The 14254-nt window shown below is 39.4% G+C and overlaps 1 protein-coding gene across 4 annotated transcripts; it reads left to right on the plus strand.

Moving 5' to 3' along the window:
• The first annotated feature begins 123 nt into the window (after positions 1 to 123).
• LOC106913425 (kynurenine--oxoglutarate transaminase 3) lies at positions 124 to 7700 on the plus strand. 4 transcript variants are annotated; one of them, XM_014980085.2, is made up of 14 exons: positions 124 to 227; positions 1712 to 1799; positions 2031 to 2092; positions 2624 to 2768; positions 3520 to 3669; positions 3749 to 3835; positions 4357 to 4479; positions 4556 to 4676; positions 4790 to 4866; positions 4944 to 5033; positions 6653 to 6839; positions 6986 to 7059; positions 7137 to 7223; positions 7474 to 7700. In XM_014980085.2, the coding sequence occupies exons 2-14, from the start codon at positions 1713 to 1715 to the stop codon at positions 7528 to 7530; spliced, it is 1347 nt and encodes a 448-aa protein (XP_014835571.2). In that variant the 5' UTR covers positions 124 to 227; position 1712; the 3' UTR covers positions 7531 to 7700. The 4 variants fall into 4 exon arrangements, with proteins under 4 accessions (XP_014835571.2, XP_014835574.2, XP_014835567.2 ...); XM_014980088.2 differs by having other exon boundaries at positions 125 to 231; XM_014980081.2 differs by lacking the exon at positions 1712 to 1799 and having other exon boundaries at positions 168 to 227.
• Positions 7701 to 14254: the final 6554 nt, after the last annotated feature.

A 14254-nucleotide genomic window follows, 5' to 3' on the forward strand; every position in this document is an offset into this window, starting at 1 on the left:
CCTATAATATTTTGCGGTGGCATTAACGGTCAACACGACTGTCTTTCTATTTGCTTCACAATCTTATCATTAAATAATTTTTTTTTCGTGAGCCCATTCCACTATACGCTTACTTCGCCCCTCGAAGCACCACTTCCGATGTTTACAAACGCAGCATTTTTTCCCCAGCGTGTGAGAAGAGAAGTGTCCTGCTGGAACACTGGAGCTGTTTGAACAGCACAGCTACAGTAAGTAAGTTGTTGCTGCTGCTCTGCTAGCTAAAGCGCTGTCAGAGTGTGGAACACGTATCTTATGGGCTTATTGTTGTTAGAGGCATTTATCACAGAGTTGCATAGCGAACATAGGTAAGGTCCTGCAGCCATAACATTAACTACCATTAGCCAGTGCTAGCTAGCTTCCTGGCTGGCTTTCCAGCAACAGCTGTCTGTGGCGCATGCAAGCCAGTGGCGGAAAACGCCGCTGTGCTGCAAACATGTTGGTGAAAACCTACACAGAGGTTTTTATCTGTGTGAGCCTGATGGTTTATTTCAGTGCACTTGACTTGACACTTTGTCCCTTTTTCATGAACCCCCCCTTGAATGTTAAAACGCACATCGGCTCCACCTAGTGTTTAAAATTTTACAACAGCCAAAGGACAGAAACATTCATGTTTAAACTGCAACAGTTACATATTTTATTTGTAAAAAAAACAAAAAAAAAAAACATTATTATTTATCCACAAATGAATGATTCATTTAATCTATATGTAATTTTTATGGTGCTCCACAAATACCACATTTTCATGAATTATTTATGAAGTGTATAATTAAATTAACTTTACACTTTACACCTTATTTAGCTGTCTATGTTCAGAAATTTGATAAGTCCCCTTCAGGCTACTTTTTTTGTTATTTAATTTCTGTTTCATTCCATACATAAATAAGAGCTACACATTCTTGTTAAAGTGGCAGGTTATTATAATTAAAATAAATTAGATAAAGGCTAAATCCCTTAAAATTTCCACATCATATAACATGACGCCTATTCTTTTCAGAGTTGTTGAAAACAAAAATATTTGTTACAATCTGCACAAAACAAAGAAGAAACGTACAAAACCTCCGGCAGTTTGTGGGAAACGAACGACATGTGAACCTGAAGGCGTTCAGGTTCACATGTACCCATTTCTGACATAGTGACCCGTAAAATAAAACTTAGATCAGGGTTTCCTCCAGTGTATTGTAAGCCTGGCAGCCCACCAGGCTTTGCTTGTGCCCCCACCAGGATAAACATTGCTTATTTGTTTGTCTTTTTAAAATGTTTCCATTTTTTTTTCAAAGACTTTATAGTTGGTGTTTAGGCGTTAATATTCCAATCTTTCAGTAACATAATTGTCAAGTAATATTTTCAAATTTCCTATCAACTTTAAACATTTTTTAACTCAAAAACACAACGGACTGCTGGATTAATGACTGGCCTAGCACCCAACCACCAGGCTTATCAAGTTTTCTGGGGGAAACCTTGTAGTTATCGAAGTATATCTTGTTTTAATGTTCTTCTTGTCCCATATTTTCTTGACTTATTGGAGATGGCATTTACTGAGTTATGTTTTATAAATAATACTTTGAGTTATTGAATATGTAAAATAAAAAAAACAAAATTGAAATGTCTAATCAGAGCCTGACATTTTAGTTGAGTATCCAAAAGATGTCCTCATTTTTCCCTGTTCCTCCAGGATGAGCTATACACGGCGGATCCTGAATGCCTTCGGGTTCACATGTCGTTCGTTTCCCACAAACTGCCGGAGGTTTTGTACTTCACAGGTAGGAAACACTTCACACAGCTTCACACAACCAGTGCACTATTAGTGGTGTGGAATAAACTCTCCTCAAAGCTGTAGCTGTAGCCGACTCCTGTAGTTGATGACTAACTCACTTTGAGCTGCTCTCTGAGTGCACTCTGTGGCCTGGCTAAGAGCCTCTACGCAGAATGCGTCAAACATTAATGTAGTTAGCACTTTGAGCAGTGAGATGCATTTTGTTTCTCTTTTACAGTCTGTAATGGCGTCAAGACACACTCATGCCAAGAGAATTGAGGGACTGGACAAAAATGTTTGGTAAGTGAAGGAGAATTAAAAGCATTTAAGAAACTTTACATGCACTATTTACTGTGTTCATATTGAAAAACGCTTATCTAGAGCTTATTATGGTATACCTTGACCCATTTGGTTTTGATTTCAGTTTAAAATCTTCCTATTTCTTGTTTTCTAAAGGCCTGTTGGCTGATGCCTGATTATTTATGCGAACTCCTCTCCCCTTCTTCCAGTTTGTGACCTTTTAGTAGAGGTGGTGCCTTTTCTGTTGCTCTCCAGCTCTGAAGTTCCACAGCTTCAGATATATTCATGTTGTTGGTTTTTAACTGGATTTGGTGATTTTTAGTTACTGGTATCACTAAACAATACATGCCATCTTTTGGATGTCAAACAGATAAGTATGGTTATGCAAAGTTCATTAAAACAAAAAACAGAGTAAATGAATGGAAATTCGATTCAAAGCATCAGTATGTCACAGTGTTTTACTCTTAAATCAGAGTCTTAAACGCATATTAGCTCTGTTCTGAATGATAACAGTTCACCCCTTGTCCACAGGGTGGCGTTCACCTCCCTAGCAGCCGACCCATCCATCGTCAACCTCGGCCAGGGCTTTCCAGACATCCCCCCGCCTTCTTACGTCAAGGATGCTTTGGCAAAGGCCGCGTCAGTGGACCGCATGAACCAGTACACCAGAGGCTTTGTAGGTTTACAGAACTACTGAAATCCTGGTGGTGGTCACAGAGAAGCTCAAATCTAAAAAATAAAAACAGCGGAGGCGCAAAGACGTGTCCGCGCATCCTTAAAAAGTATTAAACTGTGTAGAAAATTAACATCTTAAAATATCTTAGTTATTTATATATATATATATATATATATATATATATATATATATATATATATATAAGTCTGAGGTACCCGCAAGCATCTTGATTCCGTTTTGTGACTCGAGGCGGTTGATGCTACCGCTAACTTGCTGCTACTATACCTCTGCTAGCATTGTTTGGATCTACAGTATAATCGGTACAAGTTTATCTCCAGTAGGCTAGATGAGATTTGTTTTCGCCTCAGGCTCACTTGAGCTGCCAACACATACGAGGTTAAGACAAAAAAAACTTTTAAGCTAGGCACTACAGGGGTTAAGGCTGTCTAGCGCCATATGCAGTGTGAGAAGCACAAAGCTGCTGCCAAGATCCACAAACAGACCCCAGAAATTTTACAGAATTTTCTATGCCTTATTGTAATGCAGCAAGATCCCCCATATTTATTCTCCATATTTAGTTTTTTCAGTCTTAAATTTCATTCCAGGTGGCATTAACAAGCCTTAAATTTGATTTATTGAAAGCTGCAGGTACACTGATTTTGCAGGCAGGACATATTTTATGATAGAACTCCTTACTCTTTGTGTTATCAATATTAACTGTCTTATATTCTCCCCTCCACTGATTCAACAGGGTCACCCATCCTTAGTGAAGGCCCTTTCTCAGGTGTATGGGAAGGTTTACAGTCGCCAGGTTGACCCTCTTAAAGAAATCCTGGTCACAGTCGGAGGTTATGGTTCCTTATTTAGCACCATACAGGGCCTGGTGGATGAAGGAGATGAGGTGAGCTTCCATATGTGCATTTATAACCATGTATGTGTGACAATATAGTAGATTTATTCATCATCTAATCTTTCCACAGGTGATCATAGTGGAACCTTTCTTTGATTGCTACGTACCGATGGTCAGAATGGCCGGAGCCAAGCCTGTGTTGATCCCATTACGGCCTGTAAGTTCATCTGGAAGTCGATGCCAGAAACTGTTGAAAATTAGAAATTAGACTTGCTCTCTTCTCTGTCCCACCAAACAGGAATTTAAAATGTAGCTTTGGGGACTGATAATAACCCAAGTAGATTTTGGGTCAGATAAACATATCTATGTTGATTTTGATCATGTTTTTAAGAATTTTTCTACTAATCTCTGGGTGTTTGGACATTCTCATGACACGTTGCGCACTTCACATGTTTCAAAGAGCTTTGGAAGAGAAACGGGGTCCACAGCATCACTGGAGGAAAACAAAGTTGAAATTCAGATTTATAATGAGCCCTTTTCTATATAAAGTCAGCAGCAGTATGTTGTTGTGTTTTTCAATGTTCTTCTCTTGTGGCAAAGTTACCACAATTTTTCAGCAGACAGCCTTTTTTCTGCAAAGTTTGTAAATATTCATTGATAAATGCATAACTGATCCATATTATTCTTTGGGGTTGTTGTTTGGATTCATAATGTTAATTTTTCTGTCCCATATTGCAGAAACCTGGAAAGAAGACAGTCTCTAGTGCCGACTGGTATCTCGACCCAGACGAGCTCTCTGCAAAGTTCAGCTCCAAGACAAAAGCAATCATCATCAATACCCCCAACAATCCTATAGGGAAGGTGAATACACGCATGGGCCCCACCACTTACTGCACTGGTGGTACTTGTTGCGCCAACTGTACTTCTTCTGCCACAGGTTTTTACCAGAGGCGAGCTGCAGATGATCGCAGACCTCTGCATTAAACACGACACGCTGTGCTTCAGCGACGAGGTTTACGAATGGCTCGTCTATAAGGGACATCAGCACGTCAAGATCGGTGCGTTTCCACTTTGGTTCATTTACTGACAGAAGCTAAGAAAGACAAAAAGTAATCGGGTGTATGCTTTGTAATAAAAGTAAATAATCTGGAACAGGATTGTCTCTCTGCAGCCACTCTGCCTGGAATGTGGGACAGAACGATAACCATCGGCAGTGCAGGGAAGACCTTTAGTGTTACCGGTTGGAAGGTGAGGAAACGCTCCATCAAGAGTTTGGTTTCCTTCATCTTGTCCACTGTTTACCTGTGTTTACTTGTTTGTTCCAGCTGGGTTGGTCTATAGGACCTGAGCACTTGATAAAACACCTGCAGACCGTCATGCAGAACACTCTGTACACCTGCCCTACACCTCTGCAGGTACGTCACACACAGCCAATTACAAAAACTCATGGCTCTTGAATTGTTTCATATTTTGTCGGTTACAACAACAAATGTTTTTTATGAGGACTTTCTGTGATTGACTGTGACACTGTGGTGCAAAGTCTCAAAGTGGAAGAAAAAGGAAGCTTTGTTTTCCAAAAGCAAATCTTTGTTTTCGTCGACTAAGTTTGTGAATGCAAAGACTTTCACTTTGGTTCCAGTTTGCTCTGGATGTATTAACGTTTTATATTTAAGCATGCAAGTTTGTTAAGTGGATGGATGTTTAAGCAGATATTTATTGTAAAAATATGTGTCTGTATGTTTTACAGAAGGAGATGAGGTTGAATTAGGGTCAATAAACATGATTCAGAGCTGATGGGAGAATGCTGGGCACATTTCTGCCAATAGGGAAGCAAATTTCTTAGTCTTTCACTAACTTTGAAAACATTTAGCAGACTTAGCTTCCAACAAATAATTTTTTCTGGATACATTCTAAAGTACTAATTTATTTGGCTGTTATGTAAACTTTCTGTTGAATAAAGTTTGACAACTATGTTGAAGTTTTTATTATCAGCTGTTAAAAATTATTCAAGTAGTTAGACATTTATATTCATGCTGCTATTTGGAAGTGGATGAAGACTGTTAGTGCAGTTCAATTTCCTCTCCTGAAGTTCTCTCTTTAATTTTTATTGAGCAAGTGGCAAGTACACAAGAGGCAAGCATATGAGGTACATAGAAAAATACAATTACATAAAAAAATCAATCAGAGGTGTTAGTTAAATTAATATGCAAAATGTAACATATATGAATTATTTTGAGAGAATTTTTGTGGGTGCAACAAATTATGTTTATTGTGTTCCCAGAATGCATCACTGTAGAACTACAGTATAGCGTGTATATCTTCCGACGTCAGAATCGGCCTTTATTGTCATTGTACAGAAATACAACCAAATTTGTTTCAGTATCACCCATCTAAAGAAAAAAAAGACAAAGCGAACAACATAACACATGTAGCCAGGAGCCTGAGGCTGCAGCCACCATGGGAGGCACTGCCCTGTCATTACATGAGAAAAACAACATGAGGGTGGAAAATGATCCACACTGTGAGGTTTCAAGATGATGACCTGTGTGCTGCCTGACTGAAGCCATGCTGGGGTCAGTTGGGCAAAATCAGCAACAGATTTAGCAAAAATCAACAACTAAAAACCGAAACCATGAGTTAAAGGTCTGTTCAAAGAATCACTTCCTGAAGTTTAAACCGTACATATAGCAGTGTGATGCCAAGTTATGTCATTGACACATGGTGCTAATCAAAATGGTTGACATTAGCATTCTTTAGCATTAGCTTCCACTTCGTATCATCTTGGTATAGCATTTTAGCTTTAGTGGATTTAATATTTCTGATTAGTACTTAAGCGTTACTCTAACGTTTTAGCTAGCGGTGGCTACCACCAGCTCTGGCCTGCTTGCCTCTCTGCTCTCCAGAGCAGTTTTGTTCTCAGTTGAACATAAAGTCCTAATACAAGAAATGAAAGTTTGTGGATGTAATTTGACTAAATGTGAAATAATATCAAGACTTTAGAAGGACCTGATAGTTTTTCTGTGCTGCCGTTCAGGAGGCAGTGGCTCAGGGTTTGCTGCTGAACTATAAGCTGATGGGTCAGCCCGACTGTTACTTCTCTTCACTGGCTGAGGAACTGGAGGGAAAGCGGGACCGCCTGGCCGCCATCCTGCAGGAGGCTGGGATGAGTCCAGTCGTCCCAGAGGGAGGCTACTTCATGCTGGTAGACGTCACGCCTCTCAGTGAGTTACTGACCAAACTGACTCCAGCATCAGTCCCTACAATAACATGAAGTCAGACTTCCTCGTCACAGACTACAACTCTGTACTTTTTCCTCGTTCTTACTTCACTAAGCAACGTTTCCAACCCTAAATTGGATTTATTTTAGATCAGGACCTGTCCCACATGGGTGACGATGAAGCCTACGACTACAAGTTTGTTAAGTGGATGATTAAAGAAAAGGTAGGAGTAGTTATTGGTGAGATTACTCATGCTGGAAATTGTCATAAATCAAAGTCCTGATAAGTGGTTTCTTACAGAAATTAGCTGCTATTCCTGTCACAGCGTTCGTCGGAGAGGAGTCCAAGGAGCAGTTTGAGAAATATATTCGCCTGTGCTTCATAAAGGTAGACCGTAAAATGTCCATGGGGAAGAATGTGCCACCATTCATTTCTTTCTGGTTTGCTGCCATGGAGACAAACCTTATTACATTTTAAAGTTATAAATTTAGTTCTGTGGATCAATAGAAGGATTAGATCTAGACTGCTGGATCTTTAAAAATCTGAAGGAAAAATATAAAATGTGACTAGTCAGCATTGTTGCACAGAGCAGTGGAAGGTTTTCTAACCTGAGGTTTTTTTTCTCTTTGTTTTACAGGAAGACAGCACTCTGGAAGCAGCAGGGGACATCTTAAAAAACTGGAGGAAAGTTTAGCAGGATGCAGAGTTTCAACAAATGGGAATTAACCGGAAATGAGAAAATTTTTAAAGGGGCAGCATTATGTAAAATCAACTTTGAATCATGGTGTAATGTTATTCAGTCATTAAAAACTCACTTGGAGTGTTGCTTTGATTCTTTCATGGCAAACATTCTTTTGGCAGAAACGATTTTTGTTTGTTTGTTTTTTTTCCCCCTCACCGGCTTTTTCCAAGAAGTTCCACCTCAGAGCTGCAGTCCTCAGCCGAACTTCTGCCTCACAAAGCAGAATTTACTTTATTGATTCCCAAGGGAAAATTGCTTATTTTTTGAGTGCCTAGAAAGAGCAAGAGCTTCTTAAAGAGACAGAGGCCCAAATTCAAGGTGTCAAATAGCAAAGTCAATTTTTTAAGGTATGTTTGATATATATGTAGCATTTTTATAACGACATATAGTGTCATTTTACTTTTGCTATAAAATGACACTATATGTCTGGAAAATACATAATACTGTCACTTAAATACCCTGGAATACAAAAACAAATGTAGTAAAAATCTCCTGTTTGAAATGTTGAATGTTCGTCATTTATTTACCAAATAATAGTAGAGAAGAAAAAATAAATGTACTAAAGAACCACCAGGAATTCTGACGAAGCATCCCCAACCCCGCGGCTGTTTTAGCATTTTTGTCACCTTCATGTTGCTTCAAGCTAATTGCCATATTAGGAAAAAAAATACTCAAACTAACTACAATGACATCATAATAGTGTCTGTTTTTTTTTAATTCATTTTAGTTTGACTGTGATAACTGTCAGACATGTTGGGTTAAGAGATATATAAAGTAGAACCTTTCTGACAACGTAAAGTAGGCTTTCAAACTGAATGGCCGACCATCAGGTCATGACTTAAACTCGGGACATTAAATGTAAAAAAAAAAAAAAAAAAAAAAAGATAAATGGTGGCATCAGCAGTTACTAGGTCTAGAGGCAAATAACCTTCTCTCAGGGGCAAGTTGCTTTGGGTAAAAAAATGTTTTCACTTGTGGCAGCAGGACTAGGAAAACGATGTTCACAGGTTCTCTCCATTCAGTCTGAGTTTGTGCTATTTTGCGAAGCTGGTTGAGACGTACAGCTGTAAATGCAGTAAAATATGGCCATCACTTGAAAAATGTTAAGAAAAAAAACCTCTTCATAGAATGTTAGCAAAGTGCTGTAAGTTGGATTCTTAAATATCTTTCTCTAAGTAGTTTTATTGTAAGCAGCAGAGCTTGTTTTCCTCTGACATTTGACTTGAAGGTATGAAAATTGCTCATTTTAGAGGCCCAGTAAACCTTCGTGAACCAGTAGGAAGCTCTGCTTTACATGGCATGGAGCCATTTAAAAGTTGGCTCTAAAAAAGAAAAAGGTACATTAGTACAAAGGATAGAAAATAGGTTAAGAATTGGTAGAGAAAACCCCAACAAGATTTTAAAAGCTAGTGTTGAAAAGGCTAAAGGTGAAGAGAAAAGGGTTCATAGTTAGAATTAATCTAAATGTCCTAACCAAAAGCTACAAGTGGAGGCATAATTTTTAAAAGATTCGTAAGGGCTTCAAAAACTGGTTAGTGGGAAAATAACTGAAAAAAGTTGAAATAAAAACCACTGATATGGTTAAAAAGGAGAAGTAGCTACTAAAAGAGCTAAAGTTATACAAATAAAAACATATCTTATAAACCCAATTATATAAATAAACCAAACTAGGAAATATATTGTAAAGCTAAATCACGTTTTCATAAAATTAAATCTAAACATTTTCTACCAGAGCTGGTCCAAAGTTAACTGCTGTGTTGAACCTCTAGAGGGAGACAAAGTACACAGGACAGCGGCAGAACTCCGTCCTCTGTGGCACAGGGTTTGTTTTGCTGAAATTCTGCAGCAAAGGAAACAAGACAAAAACCATTTAGTGGATTAAAAACAAATTGAAATCTACTTTAGCATTCAGTTATCTGTTTGCTGCTGTTGGATGGAAAAAACAGCACATAAGCATCAGGGAGACTTTTAATAATGAAAAAAAAACTAATTGTTTACAGCAAAAGATGCTCCAAATTTACAGTAGAACTAAGATTATGTCGATTTAAAAAATTATATGTCGTTTAAAATTACATTGCCACACGAATGAGTCCCTCAACTTGTCATGTTACGGCCACAAATTATTTTACTACATTTTTATGTGTCAGAGCTAAACCAAAGTACTGCATAATAGTGAAGAGGAAGAAAATGATTCAAGATTTTACAAATACATTTCTGAAAAGTGTGGCATGTGCTCGTGTTCAGGCTTAAGGGTTAATTCTATTTGGATTGGACAATCCACCAATTACAGCAGCAAGTCTTCAGTGGTATGTTTCTACCAGCTTTGCACATTCATGGGAAACCTGTTCACCAAAGTAGCTCAAGCTAAATGGAGAACATCTTTGGACATCCGTTAGATTTAGGCCTAGATTCATTATTTGAACACATAATATTCACCTAACTAGCATAGCAAGCAGAAAACTGTGCAGCAGTCCTGCTGTAGAGGACACCGCTACGAAAAAATGCTAAGAACTCATGACTAAAATCAGAAAGTATGAGGCAGCCTTTATACTAAGTGCATATTGAACTGTGAATGAAAGTGACAAGCTGATATTTCCTTACTTATTTTGTAGCATTGTCTGCTGGTTTGAGAGCCCATGGCCTGAAAAAGTTTAGGAATCCCTGATCCAAACCACAGTGAAATATGTAAACCAGTTTGCTGCTCGGTTTTTGAAGACCCAGTGATTGCACTGAAAATGTACCTACGGCAGACGTCGAGATGTTAACATTTTATTAGCAGCCACAAATAAAAGCTCCATTCTGTCAGTCAGCAATGAATAACAGGGATTGGATCTTTCTCTTTGGCGTGCGGCCTGTGCTACCTGACGGGAACGCAGACAAATATTGAAGGTGTTCCGAGCCTGAAGCTTGGAATGTGTGCTCTGTAAATTTGCAGTAAATAGCCAACTTCAAGCCATTTCCAGCTGTCACAGTCAGCAGCAGCATCCCTGCTCTTAATCCGGTGGAGGAAGCGTTATCTGATGAAATGCTTTTAATTGTAGCTTCAGAGTTAATAGTTAGCGTTCCAAGCTACTTGGCGTGAAATTGTGCCGCTGGGAGGGAAGAAGGTGTTGTGTTCTGCTAGACAAATGTTTGGAAAGTGAGGAGGTGCCCCAGCTTCAGAGCCCCTGAGATTAATATCAGCATGTCAAGACTGAGTGAACCGGAAACCAAAGGGAGGGTATAAATAACCACATACCATAAAGATCTGTTTCTTTTGCTGCTCAGTCCTGAGTCCAAGGCCTCATGGTTACTGAGCGTCCGCAGCCAACTTGACGTGTTGGTGAACTTCCCCTCCAGCGGGGCCTAAACAAATAACGTCCTGCGCTCTTAATACAGCGTGAGAACCGGTGCTGGGAAACACTACTGCAGGAGAAAAATCCGGAGTGGGATTATAATGCGGGCTGCTGTTATCAGACATCTTTTAATGTGCATTTCCCAGATTCCCCTGGATTAGGTTGAACACCATCACATAATTTATGTTAATTACGATTGCCGTGCCAATAATCTAATGTCACAATCCCGTTATGAAGGAGGATTTAGGTTACTGATGCCCTAAAAATCACACCAGATGTTTGTGCTACCTCGTGTTGCCTCTAGGTGGCTCTGTTGGTCATGCATTCGGATCGCCTTTCTTCCCGCTGGGTTTGATGTAGCCAGTAGAGAGGGGGGTATTACTTTGAGTCGTTTAATAGAGCCGTGACACAAACTGTGCACAAAACTCACAACTTTATGCTATGTATAAAAGTAATGATGGAAATATTTTGGTATTGAAATGAACTGCTAGAGTTTAATCTTGAAGTTAGTGTCTGCACACGTTTTGTTTGTGGCGCCTAACACCGAGCAAAGTAAAGATCGCTGCTCATAGCAACGCCGGCCGCAGGGCGCAACAGATGTCTTGAGGGAATTCCAACATCAAAATCAACCCTCTGAAACAAACTCAAGGCCAAATCCAGCCCACTGCTGCTATTTCTGGGGCCACAGAAATAGAATGTCAAAGTAACAAGTTGTGTGCTGCAGTGTTACTTTATCACTCAAATCAAATAAGCTTTTATTTGCATCGTGCCGAATTGCTTCAATGTTGAATGTTCATTTATTTTTAGAAGTAAGCTTATTGAACGCAAATATAGCCATAATATTTTAATAGTTTGCTAATAGTTAGTTTTATGAATAGATTCTGCCACAACCGGTCCTCTGAGGACATTCATGATCTTGATGTGGCCCGAGAGGAAAATGAGTTTGACAGCCCCGTGCTGAAGTTTATGTTGCCTCTTGAAGTGCACGACATCCACTGCAGTTCTTATTTTTTACAGTAGATGTCGCTGGAGAGAAAATCTGCCTGTTTTCAACAATTAGTAAAGACTGGAGTGCTCATACGACTCTAGCTACAATTTGAGCTTATATATTAGTTGCTGTTTTTTTTTGTGTTTTTTTTTTGTTTTTTAGTATTGCATGTAACATTTTGTTTTCAATATTCCATCTGTGTGTATATCCAGTCATGCCTTTCTATGGTCAACAAAACTTTTAATTTTAAAGCAATGTATCAGCAGCCTCAACACAAAAGCAAGAAGCCACAAAGGTATGCTAAACTGGAAGTTATTCTAGGAAGTTTATAATATCTTCTATGTAAGCATTAATATTCAACCCTGCTACTTCTCCTATTTGGTGAGTGCCAGTCACATTGTGCACGGAATGTTGCAGAAATGTTTCGACAAAATAAAATCAAAGTCGTAACAGGTTCTGTGCTGACTTTTCTATCACAAGTCGCCATTTGAGAGGAAATAAACAATAAGTATTAAATGGATGTTACAAGGCTCAGCGTATTATTGATATTGCTAACCTCGCTAAACCCAGAAAGAAACTTATATTTTTACTCGTACTAGAAAACTTTCTTAACCACTATGGTAGTTTTCTTAGCTGATATATTCATTTGCACAATACAACCCATATAAATATACCAGCCTTAGCATTCTGTGTTGAAACTTGGACATGATAACTAAGGATAGTTAATGACTGACTGACCCAACATCTTCAGGTAAATTCTGTTCATAGCGTTTAGGTAGTTGGATTAATGATCATTACATTTACAAACTAACTTGGCTGATTATAGTTAAAATCATTTTAATTGCTAATATTTCCTCCGAAATTTATTTCAGTGTAAAAAAGTTAATAGGTGCTTAACAAACTTACATTTTTAAAACCAATGAAGTTGTTGCAGCAAAGGTACAGTTACCCTGATTTTCCATCTGTGGTAAGGCACTATGGGTAAAAAATGACTTAACCCTACACATCCCAATTAGCTCTCCAGTATTATCTGTCCTCTTAATGGCAGAGTTGCACTCTGCTATCCCTCATTAGGACCTTGGTGCCTCCTCAGCTCTGTGTTATAAAGAGCCTGGGCCAAGATAATCATCACTGTAACATGATCAGGAACTGCAAAAGGCTGATTTTACGAGCTGAAATCAATTTGTAGACTTGGTGGAGTGCCCCTCCACCCCCCCTTCAAAAACACCAATGTTCCAAGGAAGCTAAAGGGATGGTTGAAGGAGCAGACTTATGAGCTTGGATTGTATTTTGGAACGATCTGCACAGCATTTAACCGGACACTGATTTCGCTCTCCTCTCCGTAAAGGGCCTTGAGAGGCCTTTTTGTTGCAGCTTGCGGATAAAAAACTAAATTGAGTTGAGAACCGTTTCCGAAACAAAAGCAGCAGAATTCCCACGGACAAATAAAATGCGCTCAAGGGGATTACAGACGGATCAAAAATAAAGTGCTAATCGCGTAAGCCGTCATCATTAAAGCATTTCTGGTAGACTAATTGTGCGGCGTCGCCCAGCACATTACGCCCCATTGTGACAGAGACGTAAATATCTGTGAGAATATCAAGGGTGCACCATCGCGCCGACCCCCCCATCCCCTACCCCTCCATCCACAAATGATGTCCTCTCTCCTCTCTCACACAGGCCATATGGCGGGTGTGCGCCCCGCTCCTACTGCCAGCCCCTTCTCTCTTGCGCGCAGGCTAACAGCTTGGTGGACACATAATTAATTTGCCTCAGCGTCTGCCATTTATTTTCCAACCTACATTTTGTTAATTGGACAAAGGAGGTTCGGATCATCGTGCGAATGTTACTGGGTATGTTAAGGCTGCTAATTGCTTGGGATTTACAAGATAGAGCTGGCTTGTGGGAATATGGACGCCGAAGACAGAACTCGGCGTGGCCGCGTGGCGGGGAACTAAAACGGGAATCATCACTTGGAGGAGACGAGGCGCCCGAGCAGGAGAGCCTCACGTCTTTGAACTCACATGCCAGGCTACACTGTCAAAACGTGTCATTTCTATTGTCCTGTGTTGTTTACAGCTTAATGCAAACTGACACAGCCCCCTTCCTTGCTTTTCTCTGTGGCAATCTCTTCTTCCCCCCACCCTCCTTCTTTTAATTTGCCAAGCAATAACTGTGGTGAATCACACTTGGAATATGAATTTAATCAACTTAATTGACTAGTAAATGCAAATGTTATCAGGAAGGCGAACGTGCGGCATAAATCTCCTCAATGCCTGGTTTTTGTGTTTTGTAAACATCAAAAGATGATGATGAAAGTTGTTATCTGAGCGATCAGAGAGATAGAGAATGT

This window comes from Poecilia mexicana, unplaced genomic scaffold (genome assembly GCF_051168715.1).
Source record: "Poecilia mexicana isolate PSO_F unplaced genomic scaffold, ASM5116871v1 scaffold_4, whole genome shotgun sequence".
In the NCBI taxonomy this organism is placed as follows: domain Eukaryota; kingdom Metazoa; phylum Chordata; class Actinopteri; order Cyprinodontiformes; family Poeciliidae; genus Poecilia; species Poecilia mexicana.

Coding starts and splice junctions, on each gene's coding strand:
- LOC106913425 (XM_014980085.2), top strand. CDS start 1,713: ATGAGCTATACACGGCGGATCCTGAATGCCTTCGGGTTCACATGTCGT. Junction 2,093..2,623: donor GGACTGGACAAAAATGTTTG/GTAAGTGAAGGA, acceptor CCTTGTCCACAG/GGTGGCGTTCACCTCCCTAG. Junction 7,224..7,473: donor TTCGCCTGTGCTTCATAAAG/GTAGACCGTAAA, acceptor TTTGTTTTACAG/GAAGACAGCACTCTGGAAGC.